Genomic DNA, 24,094 nt, shown 5'->3' on the forward strand with positions numbered 1-24,094 from the left:
AACCAAACAACTACAGAATGTGTGCGGCCAATATCCTCCTATGTATGATAGTCCAACCAAACAACTACAGAATGTGTGCGGCCAATATCCTCCTATGTATGATAGTCCAACCAAACAACTACAGAATGTGTGCGTGGCCAGTATCCTCCTATGTATGGTAGTCCAACCAAACAACCACAGATTGTGCGCGGCCAGTATCCTCCTATGTATGATAGTCCAACCAAACAACTACAGAATGTATGCGGCCAGTATCCTCCTATGTATGATAGTACAACCAAACAACTACAGAATGTGTGCGGCCAGTATCCTCCTATGTATGATAGTCCAACCAAACAACCACAGAATGTGTGCGGCCAGTATCCTCCTATGTATGATAGTCCAACCAAACAACTACAGAATGTGTGCGGCCAATATCCTCCTATGTATGATAGTCCAACCAAACAACTACAGAATGTGTGCGGCCAATATCCTCCTATGTATGATAGTCCAACCAAACAACTACAGAATGTGTGCGTGGCCAGTATCCTCCTATGTATGGTAGTCCAACCAAACAACCACAGATTGTGCATGGCCAGTATCCTCCTATGTATGATAGTCCAACCAAACAACTACAGAATGTATGCGGCCAGTATCCTCCTATGTATGATAGTCCAACCAAACAACTACAGAATGTGTGCGTGGCCAGTATCCTCCTATGTATGGTAGTCCAACCAAACAACCACAGAATGTGTGCGGCCAGTATCCTCCTATGTATGATAGTCCAACCAAACAACTACAGAATGTGTGCGGCCAGTATCCTCCTATGTATGATAGTCCAACCAAACAACCACAGAATGTGTGCGGCCAGTATCCTCCTATGTATGATAGTCCAACCAAACAACTACAGAATGTGTGCGGCCAGTATCCTCCTATGTATGATAGTCCAACCAAACAACTACAGAATGTATGCGGCCAGTATCCTCCTATGTATGATAGTCCAACCAAACAACTACAGAATGTGTGCGGCCAGTATCCTCCTATGTATGATAGTCCAACCAAACAACTACAGAATGTATGCGGCCAGTATCCTCCTATGTATGATAGTCCAACCAAACAACTACAGAATGTGTGCGGCCAGTATCCTCCTATGTATGATAGTCCAACCAAACAACCACAGATTGTTTTTGGCCAGTATCCTCCTATGTATGATAGTCCATCCAAACACCCACAGGTTGTGCGCGGCCAGTATCCTCCTATGTATGATAGTCCATCCAAACATCCACAGGTTGTGTGCGGCCAGTATCCTCCTATGTATGATAGTCCATCCAAACATCCACAGGTTGTGCGCGGCCAGTATCCTCCTATGTATGATTGTAAAACCAAACAACCACAGATTGTGCGTGGCCATTCTCCTATGTATGATAGTCCATCCAAACACCCACAGGTTGTGCGCGGCCAGTATCCTCCTATGTATGATAGTCCATCCAAACATCCACAGATTGTGTGCGGCCAGTATCCTCCTATGTATGATAGTCCATCCAAACATCCACAGGTTGTGCGCGGCCAGTATCCTCCTGTGTATGATTGTAAAACCAAACAACCACAGATTGTGCGTGGCCATTCTCCTATGTATGATAGTCCATCCAAACGACCACAGGTTGTGCGCGGCCAGTATCCTCCTATGTATGATAGTCCATCCAAACATCCACAGGTTGTGCGCGGCCAGTATCCTCCTATGTATGATTGTAAAACCAAACAACCACAGATTGTGCGTGGCCATTCTCCTATGTATGATAGTCCATCCAAACGACCACAGGTTGTGTGCGGCCAGTATCCTCCTATGTATGATAGTCCATCCAAACATCCACAGGTTGTGCGCGGCCAGTATCCTCCTATGTATGATTGTAAAACCAAACAACCACAGATTGTGCGTGGCCATTCTCCTATGTATGATAGTCCATCCAAACGACCACAGGTTGTGCGCGGCCAGTATCCTCCTATGTATGATAGTCCATCCAAACATCCACAGGTTGTGCGCGGCCAGTATCCTCCTATGTATGATTGTAAAACCAAACAACCACAGATTGTGCGTGGCCATTATTCTCCTATGTATGATAGTCCATCCAAACATCCACAGATTGTGTGCGGCCAGTATCCTCCTATGTATGATAGTCCATCCAAACAACCACAGGTTGTGTGCTGCCAGTATCCTCCTATGTATGATTGTAAAACCAAACAACCTCAGATTGTGCGTGGCCATTATTCTCCTATGTATGATCGTCCATCCAAATGACCACAGATTGTTTTTGGCCAGTATCCTCCTATGTATGATAGTCCATCCAAACATCCACAGGTTGTGCGCGGCCAGTATCCTCCTATGTATGATTGTAAAACCAAACAACCACAGATTGTGCGTGGCCATTCTCCTATGTATGATAGTCCATCCAAACGACCACAGGTTGTGTGCGGCCAGTATCCTCCTATGTATGATAGTCCATCCAAACAACCACAGGTTGTGTGCTGCCAGTATCCTCCTATGTATGATTGTAAAACCAAACAACCTCAGATTGTGCGTGGCCATTATTCTCCTATGTATGATCGTCCATCCAAATGACCACAGATTGTTTTTGGCCAGTATCCTCCTATGTATGATAGTCCATCCAAACAACCTCAGATTGTGCGTGGCCATTATTCTCCTATGTATGATCGTCCATCCAAATGACCACAGATTGTTTTCGGCCAGTATCCTCTTATGTGTGATCATCCAACCAAACAACCACAGATTGTGCGTGGCCAGTATCTTCTCATGGATGATCGTCCAGCCAAATGCCAGTACATCTAATATATAAAGCTGAATGTGTGTATGTGTGTGTGTATGTATGTATGTATGTATGTATGTCCGGGATTGGCATCTGCACCGTCGCAGCTACAGCCACAAAATTTTGCACAGTCACACGTCTGGACCCCGAGAGCGTCATAGGCTATATTGTGAGGTGAAATTTTAACCCCGCGCGTTCCAATTCACCAAACAATTTTGCCCCTATCTACATAATGGGGAAAAAAGTGAAAGGAAAAGTGTTGGAGGCGTTGAATCTACAGCCACAAAATTTTGCACAGTCACACGTCTGGACCCCGAGAGCGTCATAGGCTATGTTGTGAGGCGAAATTTTAACTCCGCGCTTTCCAATTCACCAATTTTGCCCCTATCTACATAATGGGAAAAAATGAAAGGAAAAGTGTTGGAGGCAAATTGACAGCTGCCAGATGTGAACAAGGGGGACGTAAAGAGTGAGAGCGATGGCGCCAAAGAGTATATACCGTACAGTTGCTAAGGTGGGGCCCCGACATGGGATACTCACCACACCCGGGGATATGAACACACACACAAAATGCGCCACACACTACCACGTGCTTGAACACATATCACCCTCAGCACACATTTCACCACACATTCTCCAACCTCGCCACATAAAAGTCGAAACACAAAAGTCGCCGCTCAAAACTCGCCACGCGCAGAACTCGCCACATGCAAAAACTAGGCTCTTGCAAAACTCGCCACAAGTGCAAAAGTCACCTCATGGAAAACTCGCCACACGCAAAACTTGCACACGTGGAAAAATTGCCACATGCACAAAAGTTGCAACACATGCAAAATTTGCCTCACACAAAACTTGCACATACTCAAAAGGCACCACACAAAACTCGCCACGCGCAAAACTCGCCATGCGTAAAACTTGCTCCACACAAGTTGCTACACTAACCTGTCACATGCAACTCGACACACAAAAAGTTGCTACACGCAAGTTGCCACACAAAACTCATCTCACAAAAGTCGCTACATGCATGTCGCCACACGCAACTCAACACACACAACTTGACAAACGAAACTCGCCCTAAAACACACACAAGTCTGGTCTTATCCTTCAAAAATAAAAATCTGATTAATAAGCAGACAAACTACAAGAGCAACAAATGTACCATATAGGAAATACGGCAGCTGTCAGTCACATGACCTGTCTATTATGTGTATGTGTGAGCTAATATATACTGCCAGGGGGAGGGCTTCCTGTTGGCTGGGGCTTTATCAGGCTGCCAATTTAGCTTACAAATACTGAGGTAAAAATACTGAGCAAATAACGTGTGAACGAGGTCTAATACAGGAGGAGATGACACACAGGTATATACTATATACAGGGGAGATGACACACAGATATATACTATATACAGGAGAGATGACACACAGGTATACATTATATAGAGGAGGAGATGACATACAGGTACATATATATACAGGAGGAGATGACATACAGGTATATACTATATACAGGAGGAGATGACACACAGGTATATACTATATACAGGAGCAGATGACTTACAGGTATATACTATATACAGGAGGAGATGACATACAGGTATACGCTATATATAGAAGATGACATGCAGGTATATACTATATACAGGAGGAGATGACACACAGATATATACTATATACAAGGGAGATGACACACAGGTATATACTATATACAGGAGGAGATGACATACAGGTATATACTATATATAGAAGGAGATGACATTCAGGTATATACTATATATAGGGGAGATGACACACAGCAGGTATATAATATATACAGGGGAGATGACATACAGGTATATACTATATACAGGAGATGACATACAGATGTATATGTATACTATATATAAGGGAGATGACAAACATGTATATACTGAGGTGATGAGGTAAAAATGAGAGGTGTGAGGTGAAAATGAAAAGGTGTGAGTGCAAAATGAGAGGAGTGAGGAAAAATAATGGAGTGATCAGAAAATGACAGATGTGAGGTTGAAATGACAAGTGTTAGGGGGGAATGAGAGGAGTGAGGGAGAAAATGAGAGGTGTGAGGGGGAAAATGAAAGATGTGATTGGGAAAATGAGAGGCGTGATGGGAAAATAAGAGAAGTGAGGTGCTATAACTAACCACAGATATTTACTATGCCCAGGCAACGCCGGGCTCTTCAGCTAGTTGTTCAATAAAAATGACTTTGATCTTTCTTTATAGCATTTACACACAGTGCATTACAAACATGTTACAACAACATTTTTTTTTTCTATCTGCACGTTTTTAACGCATTGTATGCATATTCTAAAAATAAAGATAAAAGTAATTTTTATGAAGCAACGTGGTGGCGATTGGTTGGACTATTGGTTGGACTATCTGTGTGTATGTAAAGGAAGTGAAATTAATGGAGTTTGTTCTGGGTGCAGAATCAAATGCCCCTCAGTGTAAATTATTTAGGATGCTAGAAGTCACCTTGAAATTAAAGCTCCTCATATTCAGCAAGACGTAGACTACGGTTTACAGCAGTGTGTATAGGTATCAGAGACCTGCACTTCAGTTAAAAGAACACTTACCGCATTGTCACCTGCTGTCACAACACTGAAAAAGAACAGTCTACAATGCCAATATCAAAAAACATGAAAATTTATTAAACATAGATATAAGTTAAAATCACAGAACAAGGTAACTGCAACGAAAGCAGGGATTGAACCACTTTTATATATAGCTATTACCAGGTACAGTAAAGAACATACAATGCTAATAGTTTACAACAAAGAAACTTGTATCCGCAATGCTAATAACTATCCAGTGTAGGGGCACCATTATATAGCCCTAGTAACTACCCAATAGCATTGACATGAACATAATACACATAGCATAAGTATGCACTTACATACACTTACTCCTGACGAAGAAGCGAAACGTGCGTTGGGGCGGCAGGGACGCCATACCAAAGAGGGGATTACATGTAAGTGCATACTTATGCTATGTGTATTATGTTCATGTCAATGCTATTGGGTAGTTACTAGGGCTATATAATGGTGCCCCTACACTGGATAGTTATTAGCATTGCGGATACAAGTTTCTTTGTTGTAAACTATTAGCATTGTATGTTCTTTACTGTACCTGGTAATAGCTATATATAAAAGTGGTTCAATCCCTGCTTTCGTTGCAGTTACCTTGTTCTGTGATTTTAACTTATATCTATGTTTAATAAATTTTCATGTTTTTTGATATTGGCATTGTAGACTGTTCTTTTTCAGTGTTGTGATAGTATCTCCTAGTTTAGATGCCCGGATTTATGTGGTGTTTTGTGGTATATATTGTCACCTGCTGATAAGAAAATGCAGACTATATTTATCAACTAGGTGGGATATCTCGGAATTTGCATACAGCAAATACTTAGAAGAACGGAAACAAATTAAATTGCTATAATTAATATGCAGTTTCCCACCACCACATTTTTGATGTGTGTAATTGAAGCCTGTACAATTAACAAGCATGACATCTGAGAACCATATGGAAATCAATTTCACCCAAAATGTATGGAATAATTGGTCCCATTACTTAAAAAAGCAATTAAGAGCAATTGAATCTAATGGGTAGATAATGAACACAATGCACTAGTTCGACATCCCACACCTGCTTACAGAAGGACTGCCGCCTGCCCGGAGGAGTCTATATAGGACACTTTTGAGGGTAAATTTACACACCCTAATAGGCACCAGCAGTGTGCCGTGTGGCCAATAACCAACGTGGATAGATCTGTGCATTTATCGCAAATGTGTAATATGTATTTAATGCTTCGGTCCTCAATTCCGGACCTTCATCATAAAGCAACAGATTGCCCTGGATGGCGTAGTTTCAAGAGAAGAAGCGCAAATGAACTTACATAGTCGCAAGCTCCTCTACATGTGCGACTATGTCGCAATTCCTTTGCGATTCTGCTTCTGAAAAATTGTGTTTTTACAAAACTGCTCCAAAAACCTTGTCTTTTTTAGCAGTGGTTTTAAAAATCCATTTAAAAAATCTTTGTGTTAACAAAGCCTTGCGGTTTGTGTTTTGCAATGCAGATCAAGTAAACACTTGATCTACTGGGAAATGCAAATGCCTGGCGGTTGCTGTCATGGGAGAAAGGGTGCTGCTCATGTGGGCCTCGTCTGCATTCCCTATTAATAAAGTAAATCTATGACAAGTGCCCACTTCCTAATAGGTGAGGTTTCTCCTTGTGGAGAGTAACATACCAGCTCTGGCTTGTCAAGGTAAGGAGGCTTATTCACCATGCAATGCTCCTCTGGGAAATTTTAATATGCAAATTGCCTCTTCAGAGAAAAAAAGAACTTGAACTATATAGCGCCACCTGTTAGAAGTAGCGATCCTAGAAGTCACAATCAACCCTTTAACGAGTCTTGCAATATGACTTAGGATAAAAGCCAAATCAGTATCACCGTATCTGCAAATTGAGATACTGATTTGGCTTTTATCCTAAAGGTACCGTCACATTTAGCGATGCTGCAGTGATATAGACACCGCTGTGCTCTGCTTTATGGCCGGCCGGCGCTGACAGTGCAGGGAAGCTGACGCCGGGGGACAGACACCGGAATGTAAGTATTTACTGTTTTTTTTTTAAACTTTTACAATGGTAACCATGGTAAACATCGGGTTACTAAGCGCAGCCCTGCGCTTAGTAAGCCGATGTTTACCCTGGTTACCAGTGAAGACATCGCTGGATCGGCGTCACACACGCCGATTCAGCGATGTCAGCGGGTGATCAGTGACCAAAAAAAAAGGTCCTGATCATTCCCAGCGACCAACGATCTCCCAGCAGGGGCCTGATCGTTGGTTGCTGTCACGCATAACAAAAAGCAACGATATCGTTAACGAAATCGTTATGTGTGAAAGTACCTTAAGGCAGGGGTGCCCAACTCCAGTCCTCAAGGCCCACCAACAGGTCATGTTTTCAGGATTTCCTTTGCATTGCACAGGTGATGCAATTATTACCTGGGCAAGACTAAGGAAATCATGTTGGTGGGCCTTGAGGACTGGAGTTGGGGACCCCTGCCTTAAGGTATATGGCAAGACTCGTTAAAGAGTTGATTGTGACTTGTAGGATCGCTACTTCCAACAGGTGGCGCTATAGAGTTCAAGTCTTCTTTTTCCCACCTTCCTTCAGTGGTCTTCCTAGATAAAGAAAGGCGTATTTATGATGTCCATCTGCTTGATGAAGGATATGAAGGGGAGTAGGAAAATAATAAATTCCAGGATCTACTGTGCCAGGATGTGGTGACCTAAGGGGAAAAGTTTCTCTTGTTGTGAACATCAAAGATGGCATAAGGAGAGTTATTGGCCAGTACCCTGAAAAATGTAAAGAGGGAAAGGTATCCAGATCCATCAGTCAATAATTATTTAAAAACAAAAATCTTTAATGTATGACATAGTTAAAATCATGGTATAAAACCATTACTTAACAAAAAAAAAGAGCAAGTAGGCCGGGAAACTCATGGTCTTACGCGTTTGAAACCAATGGGTTCTTAACCATAGTTCAGAGCGTCTACCTTGTTTTCACTAGAGCTCCTGATGGTGGAGTTAGACTTGATATGCAGGTAGCTGCCAGGTACCACTCCTGGGCAGTCCCCGATACTGCAGCTGCTGACCCCAGTGGTCAAGTTCTCTGACGCGGACTGTGCTCAGAGCAACTTGGCAAGACAGGCTACAGACTCTGTTCAGACTGTACAGGTTCTTCATCCTCTGGCAGAACATATACTGACATGAAGTCACAAACAGGGCTGGATTTTGATCCTGGAACAGCCTCTGACAGTACGGACTCTGGAACTCTAACCAGGACTGACACAGATGTAGGTTCTAGTACTGAAGGAACCGTTACAGGGTTTGGGTACCGCCGTTGCAGCTTCAAGGTTCAGGTACAGCTGGATGCGGTTTTAGGATTCAGGTATTGCTTGCACCAGGGGTTCAGGCTCTAGTCACAGAGGGACCAGATTATTCAGTTACAGGGACTGGGACAATTCAATAGTTGCACAAACACTCACTAATGGGAGAACGTTGCGCAGGCACCTCCCTATTGGGTAGGGTACCTTTTATATGGGATGCCTCCCAGCGTTCGCTTCCGGGAAGTCTGTGCAAGGCAAGAGAAATTCACTGCACACTCTTATTTCATAGGTGCAAAAAAATTTTTATTTGTGGGAGCTACAGCTACAGAGTTTAGACGTTTTGACCGCACCAGGGTCTTTATCGCTAAGTCACTGCAAAGAGCGGAAGAGAATATAAGTACATGTATACATGAAAAAATTATTGTAACGGAAGCAATAAACACAATATAATCAAATGTGATGGCAACCCATATACCACTGTATATGGGTTGCCATCACATTTGATTATATTGTGTTTATTGGACACATGCTACACAATTTATGAATACATGGTAAACAAAATAGATAACACAAATAGAAATAAAATACAATTCAAGCAATACTGAAGTGAATGCGAAAAATTCTGCAAAAATATAAAAATCAAAAAGTAAAAAAATGGCAGTAAGAACTAAACATAAAAGAAAACCCAGACCTGGGTCAATATTGGGTATGGTGGTATCTAATGGGACAAAAAATGAAGTCAGGACTATAGCCTGATTATAGGAATAGATGCAATCATCAGCCGTTACAAAGCCGTTACAAAGGTGTGTAATAAATGTAATGGCATTCTTGAGACTTTATCAGATATTTTTTCACTTTTATTGTAGCAGAAATTAATGGGCCCAATTCATCAAGATCAATATTATTCACACCGGTGTTGCTGGGGGCATGCTGGAATCAGACTCTGCTGATTCATGAAGAGGTGCACACTTTTTCATGAATCTGGAGCGTGTGACGAGCGGAGTGTGCCTCCATACATAGCACCACAGATCGTCATGAATTAGACTAGCTGTGGCATCACACCCGCGTTTTGCCCCATTTTCGCCCATTTTGACAGAGCTGGGTGAAACTGGCTTGTAAATGCCAAAAGTTGCAAAATTTAGGCAAAGCTCTTGAGTTTCACCTAACTTTTCAAATTTTTTTCAAAATAATTCTTCTGTGAAAACTTTAGTGAATCCAGCCCAGTGTTTTTATGTGCACTAATAATGTACATCAAATACTCTTCATCTCATGCCGTGGTCACCTCATAATTATCCCATGCTAAGGGTGAGTGTACGTAAGCAAACATTAACCCTAGCTGCTGCTATCTCTCTGACATTCTAATAAGCAAAAATTAGAATGTCAGTTTTCTTAGAGGAGCTGTCACTTGCCAATAATAAGTAATTTTTGTTACCTGTGTAAATGCTTCTATTCCCTGAATCTGGAGGTTTTTTCCTTTTGCTCCTGTGCTTCTCCGTTCCTGAGATACTGCCCCTTTTCCATGTGAATATATTTAGTCTTGTTAGCCAAAGAGGTATTGTTATCAACTTTTCTCTATGGGACTAATTTAAGGACTATGCCCAGTTGGATAAAAGGCCTTGATTTACATATTGGGAAAAAGGGGGCCATATCTCAACAATAAAGAGGCACAGTGAAAAAATGTGATTCAGGAGAACAGCAGCATTTACACTAAGTAAGAAATGACATATTTACGTCGAGTGACAGATCCTCTTAAAATAGAACCTGTCATCAGGATTATATACCTCAAACTGATTGCATGTATATAAAGGCTCTCACTGCTGATTAAATCCTTACCTTTCTTGTACAAATCCATTTAGCTGTTTTAGAGAAATCCATAGTTGAAACTGAAGTTGCATGCTAGTGAGTTGCAAGTGCAGTGGGCGAGCGCTGCACTTACAGCTCTCCCTATTTACTTCCCCCTGCCTGCCTCTGACTGACAGGTCTCTGAAACATGAGTGACCTAGAGACGGGTGGCAGTCAGCGGGCAGGTATTAGGCAGAGAGGCTGGAGAGCTGTAAGTGCAGCGCTCGCCCACTGCACTTGAAATTCATTAACATTCAATTTAAAAAAATTTCAGCAAAGTGGATTTCTACAAGAAAAGTGAGGATTAACTCAGCATTAAAGCGCCTTTTTATACATGTCCTTAGTTTGGAGTATAAAATCTTAATGACTGTTTTTTTAAAGTAATATTTCACTGATTTTATATCACGCATGCCTAGTTATATGCCATTCTATAACTATAGGTTGTCGTTAGTGAGAACCTCTTATCATTCCCATAACTGGTCAGTTGAGGTGACCATAAGCCAAAGTATAATTTGTGTTCTCAATAGAGAGTGCGGGTTAAGGCCTCTAATGTACATCACTGGCGGAAGCCTGTATTCCATGAGAACAAATTAATGTTGAAATCTAGAATGTAATTCCTGTAGTTGCGTTTTTCTTTCTTCTTCTCGCAAGATAGATAGTTGGCCAATAATGTCTCCATATAACACTACATTTTACTAAGTTATTGGATGCTTTCAGGATTCCTTTTCAGGCCTTTAATACAAATTCAGTCATAGAATAAGATCTTAAATCATTCAGGCAAGTTTATTGTTATTTTTTTGTAATATTGATGTTCCCTGCATTGATGTTGTCATATGATAAAATGCATTTTACAGCCCTACACATTTTCTGGCTCTTGTGTGTGAGTATTAGTTTGCTTTGGCTTGATTTTATTTCTATGTCTTGGCAATTTCTGGCTCACTTAGCTTTGATAGCGATTCCAGACTTCTACAGCATAGTGTTTATTACTTAAAAAAAAAAAAAAATATTAATACATGGCACTTGATGAACTTATGTTTTAGGACAATATTCTGGTTTCAGAAACCCCAGAGGAGAGTAGAATTTTTCTACATTTGTTAGGTTGGAAGCAGGCATAATTATTTCCTCATTCTCTTCCTCCTTGTCTGCCAGGTGAGTCGTTCTGCCTGCTTAATGACTACGCAACTCATTTGTAAGCTGTTACGGTCAAGGGAAGCAGCAGCAGCCGTCGATATTAGAACGTGGCCTCCGATCTTGGATACTGGTGAGAATGTTCTCTACTAAATCATTTTTGGGCATTTGTAAAGTGTACTTCAATCTACCTGATTGTCAGCCAGTAGTAATAATTGGATGCAGTGCGCCAACTTTAAAGATATGAAATTAATCCTCCATTATTGTTTCTATAAGATCTAAAGGATTCTAGATAAATCCTCCATTATCTAGATGAATCCTCCATTATTCTACGTTACTGTTTTTGTAAGATCTAAAAAATCCTTGATGAAGATTCTAGAGGAATACTCCATTATTGTTTCTATAAGATCTAAAAGATTCTAGATGAATCCTCCATTATCTAGATGAATCCTCCATTATTCTACGTTATTGTTTTTGTAAGATCTAAAAAATCCTAGATGAAGATTCTGGAGGAATACTCCATTATTGTTTCTATAAGATCTATAAGATTCTAGGTGAATCCTCCATTATCTACCGTATATGAATCCTTCATTATTCCACATTTTTGTTTCTATAAGATCTAAAAGATTCTAGATGAAGATTCTAGAGGATTACTCCAATATTGTTTCTATAAGATCTAAAAGATTCTAGATGAATCCTCCATTATTTAAATGAATCCTCCATTATTCCACATTATTGTTTTTGTAAGATCTAAAAGATCCTAGATGAAGATTCTAGAGTAATACTCCATTATTGCTTCTATAAGATATAAAAGATTCTAGATGAATCCTCCATTATTTAGATGAATACTCCATTATTCTACATTATTGTTTCTATAAGATCTAAAAGATCCTAGATGAATCCTCCATTATCTACCGTAATTGAATCCTTCATTTTTCCACATTATTGTTTTTATAAGATCTAAAAGATCCTAGATGAAGATTCTAGAGGAATACTCCATTATTGTTACTATAAGATCTAAAAGATTGTAGATGAATCCTTCATTATTCTACATTATTGTTTCTATAAGATCTAAAAGATTCTAGATGAATCCTCCATTATTCGAGATTATTGTTTCGATAATATCTAAAAGATTCTAGATGAATCCTTCATTATTCTACATTATTGTTTCTATAAGCTCTAAAAGATCCTAGATGAAGATTCTAGAGGATTACTCCATTATTGTTTCGATAAGATCTAAAAGATTCTGGATGAATCCTTTATAATTTAGATGAATCCTCCATTATTCTAGATTATTGTTTCTATAAGATCGAAAAGATCCTATATGAAGATTCTAGAGGAATACTCCGTTATTGTTTCTATAAGATCGAAATGACTCTAGATTCTAGATGCATCCTCCATTATTCTAGATTATTGTTTATTTAAGATCTAAAAGAGTCTAAATGAATTCTCCATTATTGTTTCCATAGTGAAACATTAGTTATAAAAGATTCTAGATGCTTTCTTCCTCTGTGACTGATGTCTATATTAAATGTTGTAGTTGGATGTTGGAGGAGAAGAAAAGGAGATCTTGTGAGCTCTGGAGATTATGAATGGGGAGGTGGTGGGAGCTGAGGCCAGAGAATTATGAAGGGTACAGGATATGTAAAACCTTGTAAGGCTGAGTTCACATTACGTTTTTTTGATGCCCGCCAGTGGATCGTCATGGTTGTCTGAAGCCCGGAAAATGAAATTCAAGCATACTCAATAGTGATGAGCGAATATACTCGTTACTCGAGATTTCCCAAGCACGCTCGGGTGTCCTCCGAGTATTTTTTAGTGCTCGGATATTTAGGTTTTTTCGCCACAGCTGGATGATTTACAGCTACTAGCCTGCTTGATTACATGTGGGGATTCCCTAGCATCCAGGCAACCCCCACATGTATCTAGCCTGGCTAATAGCTGTAAGTCATTCAGCTGAGGTGATGAAAACTAAATCTCCGAGCACTAAATAATACTCGGAGGACCCCCGAGCGTGCTCGGGAAATCTCGAGTAACGAGTATATTCGCTCATCACTAATGTTTACCCCCAGGTCCATTGACTGTAATGAAGCAGATGGAGTACCTTAATGTTCTGTCTGATCTCATTTTTGGCAGTGTGCCTTTTTTTTTTTGTAAGGCGAACACAAAAAAAAAGCCATTGACAACATTTTTGTTCACGCATCAAAAAATGCAGAAACTGCACAAAATTACATCAGATTGAGCACAAAGTGACTGACTGCTAATCTAAGTCAATGGCCCCATTGGCAAGTACATCAGAATCTTGTTTTCCATAGATTTTTTATTCATGTGTCTAAAATATGATGTGAACATAGCTGAAGTTTTTGATATCAGCCAGTAAAGAGGGGGCTCAGGGAAGGTAATTAATGAGGGGAGAGGTGCAATAACCAGGGTGTTGTAGTAATCTAAGCAGGAAGGGATGAGCATTCACTAACATTTTTGTTGACTCATAGTTGAGGAAAGGAAATAGTGAAATGTGTGGAGTTGGAGGAGGCAGGAGGTGGTAAGGGCTTGGGTGTGCAGATTGATTGGTGGGGCTCAGTAAAATGTTTATCCAAGTCAGCGAACTTGTGATACTGGGGAAATTGTGGAGCCATTAATAGAAATTGTTCTAGTATTGATTAAACTCTGGTGCATTTTAAATTACTATAGCCCCCATCATCCCAGACCATTAGGGCCTGGAGTCGGTTCACCGATGGACAACATGATCCTTGGGATTTTTTTCCTCCTTGGTTAGGAAATTTGCAGTGCTTGAGAAAAATAAAAATAAAACCCCATACTTGTTTGTATTCCTTATCCCTGGTGCCGTTCTGAGCTGGGGGCTTTGGACGCAGTGTAGTTGCATTAGCGGCCTCGCTGGTAACCTTGATAATAATGGTTTTGTAATGTAAAGTTGTTGAGACTTTTTGTTTTCTAATTAATATTTAATATCTGTACCCACATGGATTTACAACAATTTTCTATAGCAAATAGCAGAATGCTAAGTCTCTATATATAACACATACGGTCTAAGCGCTGAAGCGACGATATTTGTGTCTGTCTGGTACAGTCAGACAGCAGTGATCGGCATAACTATTTTCCGATTATACATAGGCAGACATTTTAATTATTCTGAGTTTATATATTTTGCTATTTTGTATGATTCAAAGATTCTGTGGCCGATTCATTAAAGAGTAACCGTCGTTTTAATTTTTATTTCATAAATCAATAGTACATATCAAAATAACCAATTTTGTAATAAATGTTTGTGGAGAAATCTGCTTTGGTCTCTAACGGAATTGATCGGTCATTATCAAAATTCTCAATTCTGAGGTAAAATCTGTATTCAGTGAGGACAGACTGTCCCATTGCTGAGGTAGAAGATGGCAGTTACTACGGATACAAGTCTATCTTAATGGAAGGGTGGACCGAGCTCTTCTCTCCTCCTTCCACCTCCTATCTACAAATAATGTTTTCAGTCTTAATGAAGGGCTGACTGGTGTACGATGCGCCAGATTCATTAAAAGCCGCGCACGCCATTTAATGGATTCAGCGCATCTTCTCTAGCAGAAATACCAGTCCAGTCAGGGACAAGGGACAGATGTAGTATTTCCAGCGTAAGAAACACAGGTACTTTTTCTGAATTTGACAGATCAGTATATCCGTGTCCCGTCACACCCAGGCTTCTCCTCATTTCCACCTATTTTGGAGGAGCTGCTTCAAGCTGGCATGTTTTTTTTTTTTTTTTTTTTTTTTTTTTTGGGGGGGGGGGAGCGCTGCTTTATTGAGATACTGAAAAGGGTTTTTCCACAAGCAAAGTATAATTTTAAACTTGATTTTATTCAGTACATCTTTTAATAATAATAATTTTTCACAATTGGATGTAAAATGTCCCTGTGCTGAGATAATCTAATAAACGTGCCCCTGCTGTGTACTGTGTAATGGCCGTGTCTGACCGTACAGGGACCTGGTCTGATCATACCACAGCTCCTGGCAGGGGAGGAAGCAAAAGAGAGTGTACAGATAGCACAGAATGGTATCACAGGTGATTGTTTTTGTGAGGTAAATTATAATAATAATGTGGTTATTTTTGCAAATATAATGACACTGCACCAATTGGTAGAAATTGCCTTAAAAAGATATTTTGCCCTGGGCTGTAGGTCATATTTTACAGAAAGCAGCTGGAGACAAATTAGTGAAAAGGCAAATCCAAAATCAGTATAAAAATTTATGTAATTATATTTTATAATTGTGGTTTCCATCCACGTTATTACTGATCTAATATTGGAATTACTGCTGATGAGCCTCCTTGTATATATTGTCCATTCATTGGAGTATATGAGTGTAGCCTATGTGGTTTATGGTCCTATATTTTGGTCTTTTTTTATTTAATGTATGTCAATATATTATTCCATAAAGCAAATTTCCTTCCTTTTATCTAAGGACTATAAATGTATGTATAGTATAGAAACTTTACATGCAGCCACACGCAATATCTGCCCATTGGGACACACAGTTTGATACTGGCTGTATAACAAGAATAAAATATGATAATTTGTTTTTTTTTATTTGTTTTATTAATTTCTAGAAATTAAAAACATCTGCAGCCTTTGCATATGGGAGTAAAAGTTATGTTTTCTGCTTGTCTCTTATAACGTTTTCTTTTGTTATTTTTTAAGATGATTTGCCAAAGAAAAGACCATCCCAAATCTACAAACCCTCAGACCCAGAGACATTGGCTTACCTTGATTTTAGTGTATCTACAACTGGAATGCTTGCTGGGGTGAAGGTACGTCCTGCTATTACTGTATATGTTTATATTTCTGCTGACGTTTCATACTAAGGGGTCCCACCCATCACTTGATCCAACAGCTGAACCCCCCGCGAGACCCCAATATTGTTGCTCCAGTGTCGCTGTTGTTTTTCACCTGTTGAATTACATGCTGGACATTCACATTAATGGTCAACCATGTAAACCATGGCTGAACCAGTAGTGCCAGAGCATATGAAAAAATTGGAAACAGACCATATTCTCCAATTATTGGTTCAGAAAAAAAGAGAGCAAAAGTTTACGACTAAATAAAAAATGACAAGGCCTTTGTGCACACAGTGTGTGGTGTGCCTTTTTGTTATGGATCCTATTTTTTTTTTTTTATTCTTTTTTTTTGGGGGGATGCTGGTGGACTTTTTTTGGTTTGATATCCTGTTTTGGGGACTGGGATTGTACAGCCATGAATTCTAACACTTAGTGGCCTTTGAGGTTTTTTGCATGGTCAGATTTGTTTATGGCCCCAATTATTGGGTGATTGTTTACCAATGACTGAAAGGGTAGATAGGTGCTCCACCTCTGCTGCTGAGGTGAGAGCTGACCTATGAATGGTAGCCTGCTTTTTATATAAACTTTGGCCACCCCAGATTATTCTCACTGGACTATCTACCTAACAGCTAGGATGGAGTCCAAATGCCTCCTGATAATATTTCTTGCCCCAGAATTGCTGTCATTCGAGTACCACTTCGAAAACACAGCATGCGGCAAAAATTGTCCCTATAGCCGTGCCTCCATCCTCCATGACTCTTTAATTCCCCCCTCCATAGGAAAAACCTTCTCTAAGGTCTGCTTTTTGGTAGGTTTCAGAAGGATTTTTTAATACCCAGGAGATTTGCCTCTTTTATCTAGGAGCCTCCCAGACCTTCCAGAAGAAGTATGTTAAACTCTTGCAACATGTCAAAGCTGCTCTTGCAAACCCTCTTTCCTTTAGTTCTTGCAGCATGAGCAAGTGTCCATAAAAGCCAACGACTTTTGCCATGACCAACTTGATACATGCCAAAGCCAACAACTTCCCTATCATGATTTTGATGGTCTATAAGGAATCTTTTTTTTGTTTTAATGACCATCAGCTTGGTCTTGTACTATGGCAACTTGATGGCTGAGCAATCTGTAGGAGGATCGATCTTCTGCAAGCTTAGATAAGTCCATCAGGGTCTTGTCCATTGTTATCTTGTTAGTATCAAGCCATAGAGTTGCTGGTCTTCCTTGTTTTTTTTTCTTTTCTTCTGACCATGATGTTCTTCTTCAATGATTGCTCTCTTCGTATAATGTATCCAATGTAGGCAAGTCGTAGCTTGGTGCTTATTGCTTCTAGTGACATGTCTGGCTTGATTTTGTTCTAAAATTGATTTGTTTGTTCTTCTTGCCATTGCTGGTATTGATAACATCCTTCTCCAGCACCACATTTTGAAGGCGTCGATTCTTCTTCTTTCTTGTTCCTGAATTGGTCAGATTTAAATTCTTCCAAAATGTGATAATTTTATGTGTGTTAAAAATATGAGAATATATATTATTCTTGCAATTATTATTTGTAGTGTAATGCTAAAGTAATCAGACACAACATGGCACTTCAGCATTGCCTGGTATTGCTTCATGGTCCCTTTGTTAAATATTTTCAATGGACTCCTAACACTGTTGACCACCCTCTCCTACTCTCTAGGCTCCAGTCACTAGGCATTAGGGACACTGCTCTCTCCTGGTTCTCTTCCTATCCGCTCCTTCAGTGTTCTGTTCGCAGGCTCCACTTCATCTCCTCTTCCTCTCACTGTTGGGGTACCTCATGGCTCTGTCCTTGGCCCCGTTCTCTTCTTTCTCTACACGGCCCCAATTGGACCGACCATCAGCAGATTTGGCTTTCAGTACCATCTTTATGCTGATGACACACAACTATACACGTCATCCCCTGACCTTACCCCCGCCGTACTACAGAATGCCACTGACTGTCTGTCCGCAGTCTCCGACATCATGTCCGCCCTCTATCTGAAACTCAACCTCTCCAAAACTGAACTTCTTCTGCTCCCACCGTATACTAACCTCCCTAAGCCTGACATTTCTTTCTCCATGGGTGGCACCATAATAACACCCCGGCAGCAGGTGCGCTGTCTTGGTGTTACGTTTGACACCAATCTCTCCTTCACTTCCCATATACAATCTCTTGCCCGCTCGTGCCTCTTACACCTAAAGAACATCTCTAGAATTCGCCCTTTTCTCACCATGGAGACAACAAAACCCTCACTGTCACCCTGATCCACTCCCGCCTGGACTACTGTAACGCTCTATTAATTGGCCTCCCTGTTACTGGACTTTCCCCTCTTCAGTCTATCCTCAGTGCAGCAGCCAGGGTCATCTACCTGGCTAATTGGTATTCAGATGCAGCCGCTCTTCGCCAGGAGTTACACTGGCTACCCATTCATTATAGGATCCAATTCAAAGTCCTTTTCTCACCCACAAAGCTCTCCACAGTGCGGCACCCCCTTACATCTCCTCCCTCATTTCTGTCTATCGGCCTAGCCGACCTCTGCGCTCTGCAAACGACTTTTGACTAACCTCTGCACTAATCCGTACCTCCTACTCCCGTCACCAAGACTTCACCCCCGCTGCTCCAATCCTCTGGAATGCTCTACTCCAAGAAATTAAGCACAATTTACATAGTTTTAGGCACGCCCTCAAAACATATTTTTTCAGTGCGGCCTATCACGTTCCCTAATAAAAGTCATTTTAGGTTTGTGTGTGTGTATGTGTAGCCCTTTCACTACTTCCATCTATCCCCCACTCCCTGAAGATGGCTGGACCATCATTCTAAATACATCATTGTAAATACACACCTGTACTTTGTATCTCCCCCACCTCATTGTAGATTGTAAGCTCTCACAAGCAGGGTCGTCTTATTTTGCTTTAATTATTGTATAGTTAATGTTGTTACTTATGACTTACGTTTGAAACTGTTAAACTGTAAAGCACTGCGGAATATTTTGGCGCTATATAAATAAAGATTATTGTTATTATTTATTATTATTATAATAATAATTATTATTATAATTATTATTATTATTATTATTAAAAGATTGGCTGAAACCAGGAAATGTCTGCCGCCGGTTTTTATATATAGCAGGCCCTATAACACTAAAATGCTTGTTAAATACTGCAAGTTTTGGGAAAATAATTTCTGCAATGTGATTTACAATGAAGTCTCTGTAATTTTGTCAAATGGCCGGTATTTACTCTCTAGAAAAAAATCCTATGGCAAACGGATCCAAACGCATTACAGATTGCCCTAACAAGCTGTAATTTTCAAGTCAAGCGACCAGTGTAGTAAAAATGTCCCTGTGTATCATAAAGATTTAATGGCTCGTACGCTGCAGCCAAGTCATCATTTTCAGTTCATTAGGAGCATATTTAACATTTAAATTAGGTCTCGGTCGAGATTTATCTCTATGTCCATTTCAGAATTTGCAGCAGTAGTAACTCTATGTCCTCCTATCTGTCTGTGACAGCGTCTGAACTTATAACATAGGCTTAAGGGTATGTACACTACTGCAACTAATATATATACATTGTAAAAAAAAAAAAGGAACCAACGTTCTGCTGAAAAAAAATAATAAAAACACATAAATCCTGCTATTTTGAGTATACAGCTCCTATGCAAACCTATGTGTCCCCATAGGAGCAGACTACAAACAAACACTGTTTAGACTGATCCTCCAACCATGTATTGCTCCCTCATATTCCTACCTGTCTCCAGTGCTGCTGTTCAGATACTTGGCTTCCTTACAGAAAATCTTAAATTCCTTTGAGGGATTGGGTGTAGGGATTGGTTTAGTTTTGCAGGAAAATTGAAGTAAAAGCTTAGAGATGTCAGTTTGATTTCTGGAGATTAACTTGAAGATTTTATTGCAGTTTTTGTTGTTTTGGTCTGTACTTGTAACTAGTTTCTCTTTTTCAGATGTCCCATGCAGCCACTAGTGCCTTCTGTCGATCCATTAAACTTCAATGTGAGCTCTACCCCTCCAGAGAAGTGGCGATTTGTCTAGATCCCTACTGTGGACTGGGTTTTGTCCTATGGTGCCTCTGTAGGTACGTATTGGGTGTACAGTCTGTCCTTTATTGTCATTCTCACTTTGTTATTGTCCTATTTGCTTTAAATTATATTTAGATTTTATTTTCTGAAATCTATAATTCTATCAATGAAGACTTTAAATAGGATCTGTTACCTGATTTACTTCTAAATAAATCTCTTAGACCTGATGAGGCTGTCAGAATAGCTGTAAAACCCTGATACTAAACTAAAGATTTTGTATGAGTCCTGGACTCCTAAAATGCTCATTTTACTATCAGAGGTAAGAGTTCAAAGAAAGGATTATACAACCCCTCTAACATGGATTTTCACAGTTAGTACACCAGCCTTATCTGGTCTAAGCGATCTATTAGTGATGTGTGCAATTAATATTGGGATTTCTGGTGAAAGATCCACTAAAGCTAAATAGAAAAAAAGTATCTGCATTGACCTATCACATAGGTTATAAATATTAGATTGGTGGGTGTCTAACTTTAGGTACTCTTACTGAACCCTAGAATTTGGTACCTGAGTCAGATAGGATTCCTGAAAAGTTTCAGCAATTGGTCTGAGTTCCAGTGGCAAGATTCCTACTGATCGAACATTTATCAATTTTTCATTGGGTGATACATATTTACAACTGTGATACCCGCTAAGGCTAGAGGCATATCACCGTATTATATCTCATCCGAGAAAATCAGTCCAATCATGCTGGTCCAGAGTGTGGTCCAGAGTGTGGCCCAGAGTGTGGCCCAGAGTGTGGCCCAGAGTGTGGCCCAGAGTGTGGCCCAGAGTGTGGCCCAGAGTGTGGCCCAGAGTGTGGCCCAGAGTGTGGCCCAGAGTGTGGCCCAGAGTGTGGCCCAGAGTGTGGCCCAGAGTGTGGCCCAGAGTGTGGCCCAGAGTGTGGCCCAGAGTGTGGCCCAGAGTGTGGCCCAGAGTGTGGCCCAGAGTGTGGCCCAGAGTGTGGTCCAGAGTGTGGTCCAGAGTGTGGTCCAGGCCCATAGCTTTTATAACTTTTACCATGTACAGATGTGTCCCCCTCAACTTATCTATTGGCTGAAGATATCCCCAGTTAAATGGCTTATAGAGTTGAGCACAAAGATTCCCAGGTCTGTCAGCACTACGTAGCCACCAGACCAGGGCCTTGCGGACCTCCTCCTACCTAGTAAGCCACATGATGTCAAGGGGGGCTTATAAATCAGAATAGGCGCTAGACACGTTAGGAAGAGGTTCCCTGGGCTCTTGTCCAACGGCAATGTTAATACCAATGTGGTCACTAGACCAGGGTCTTATGAAAATTTTTGCTCAAATGTAGTGACAGGAGTTGACAAGCTTTGATTTCTTCTGAAATCTCGTCATTTCGAGAGACTTGTCTCAAACATGGATATCTTTAGTCAGACAGAAAGATAAAGATGGACACAACCATATTTGAAAATTGCTGATATCTAAAGACTGGGGCATCTTCCAAAAGCAGAGCTTATTAGTAAGTTTCTATAATTGTATTGTGAAAGTATTTCTGGAAGTGGCCTTCCCCTTTAAAGTCTTTGCAGCATCATGTACTGTATTTTCTGAAAACAAGTCTAAAGCAAAAAAACACAACAAGCGCAACCTGAAAAAAAGCGAGACTTTCTGGAAAATTACAGTCTCCTGTCTAGGAAATAAAAAACGATCTTAGATTAGTGCCATAAAATGGTGAGTAAGGTTTAGTAGCCATGTACCGGTGACAGGAGTTTGCATTGTCAGCAATGTCATGTCATAAAATACTGCAGCCTGACTCCCAGCGCATGCTAATATGTCTCATGTCTTTACAGCGTATATTCAGGACACCAGTCTATTCTGATTCCTCCCTCAGAGCTGGAGATCAATCCTGCCTTGTGGCTTCTTGCTGTGAGTCAGTACAAAGTGAGAGACACATTTTGTTCCTACTCTGTGATGGAACTTTGTACCAAGGGACTTGGCTTGCAGACTGAATCCCTAAAGGTAATGAATGCATTGTGCCCCGAGGTATACTGTTTATTTCTTGACTTCATAAAGAAACATTAAAACGTGTCTTATTTTTATGGATGGTGCATTAATTTTACATCTGCTGTTCTTCATCATTCCTGGGATAGAAGTATGTAGTTAATTCCAAGGGCAGACAAGAAGCATAGAAGGAACACGTTTAATAATAGTATCAGTGTAAGTGCACATCTAATAACATGACACACGTTGCCATCTAATAACCTGACACCAAGTGCACATTTATTAGCATGTCACACAATGCACATCTAATAACATGACACATAGTGCACATCTAATAACATGACACCTAGTGCACATCCAATAACATGACACTATGCACATATAATAACATGACCCTGTGCACATCTAATAACATGACACATAGTGCACATCTAATAACATGACACTATGCACATCTAATAACATGACACATAGTGCACATCTAATAACATGACACATAGTGCACATCTAATAACATGACACATAGTGCACATCTAATAACATGACACATAGTGCACATCTAATAACATGACACACGGTGCACATCTAATAACATGACACGTAATGCACATCTAATAACATGACACACGGTGCACATCTAATAACATGACACGTAATGCACATCTAATAACATGACACGTAATGCACATCTAATAACATGACACACGGTGCACATCTAATAACATGACACGTAATGCACATCTAATAACATGACACGTAATGCACATCTAATAACATGACACACGGTGCACATCTAATAACATGACACGTAATGCACATCTAATAACATGACACATAGTGCACATCTAATAACATGACACACGGTGCACATCTAATAACATGACACACGGTGCACATCTAATAACATGACACGTAATGCACATCTAATAACATGACACACGGTGCACATCTAATAACATGACACACGGTGCACATCTAATAAGATGACACGTAATGCACATCTAATAACATGACACACGGTGCACATCTAATAACATGACACGTAATGCACATCTAATAACATGACACACGGTGCACATCTAATAACATGACACACGGTGCACATCTAATATTATGACACGCGGTGCACATAGCCTTACCAAATTACAAAAATACAAACAAATTCAACACCCCATTTACAGAGTCAGAGTTTGGGCTGTTTGCCCCTCATCAGCGCAAAACAGCAGATGTGATTTGACTGGGTGAAACCTCATGTTAGAAGCCTCTTGCGCAGCCAACTCAGACTCCCTGCTTTGCACCCCTCCAATAGGGTCCTCTTCTTCTCTAGAGAGGATATTTGCGTGTATAATAACATGACACACAGCATTCCTAATGTGAGTATTTTATAATATGAGACTTTGTACATATATATTTGCATAACACATAGTTAAATATAACACATATAAGAGTAGTGGGAAAGTACGAACAATAGCATAAAGATTCATTTACCCAGCCGACAATCTGCAAATGTATTTCCACAAGAACGCACGTTCCAGATCACCAGCTGGGGTAAACTTACCTT

The 24,094-nt window shown here is 40.3% G+C and overlaps 1 protein-coding gene across 4 annotated transcripts in view; it reads left to right on the forward strand.

The window, feature by feature from the left end:
- The window catches only part of DIP2C (disco interacting protein 2 homolog C), a 492,724-nt gene that overhangs the window by 429,073 nt on the left and 39,557 nt on the right, over positions 1 to 24,094 (forward strand). For all 4 annotated transcript variants that reach the window (XM_069729709.1, XM_069729707.1, XM_069729706.1 and 1 more), the window contains 4 exons: positions 11,693 to 11,804; positions 16,369 to 16,478; positions 20,461 to 20,591; positions 22,383 to 22,551. In XM_069729709.1, coding sequence (XP_069585810.1) covers positions 11,693 to 11,804; positions 16,369 to 16,478; positions 20,461 to 20,591; positions 22,383 to 22,551 — 522 coding nt within the window. The remainder of the gene's footprint in view (positions 1 to 11,692; positions 11,805 to 16,368; positions 16,479 to 20,460; positions 20,592 to 22,382; positions 22,552 to 24,094) is intronic.

This window comes from Ranitomeya imitator, chromosome 6, assembly GCF_032444005.1.
Source record: "Ranitomeya imitator isolate aRanImi1 chromosome 6, aRanImi1.pri, whole genome shotgun sequence".
Lineage (NCBI taxonomy): Eukaryota > Metazoa > Chordata > Amphibia > Anura > Dendrobatidae > Ranitomeya > Ranitomeya imitator.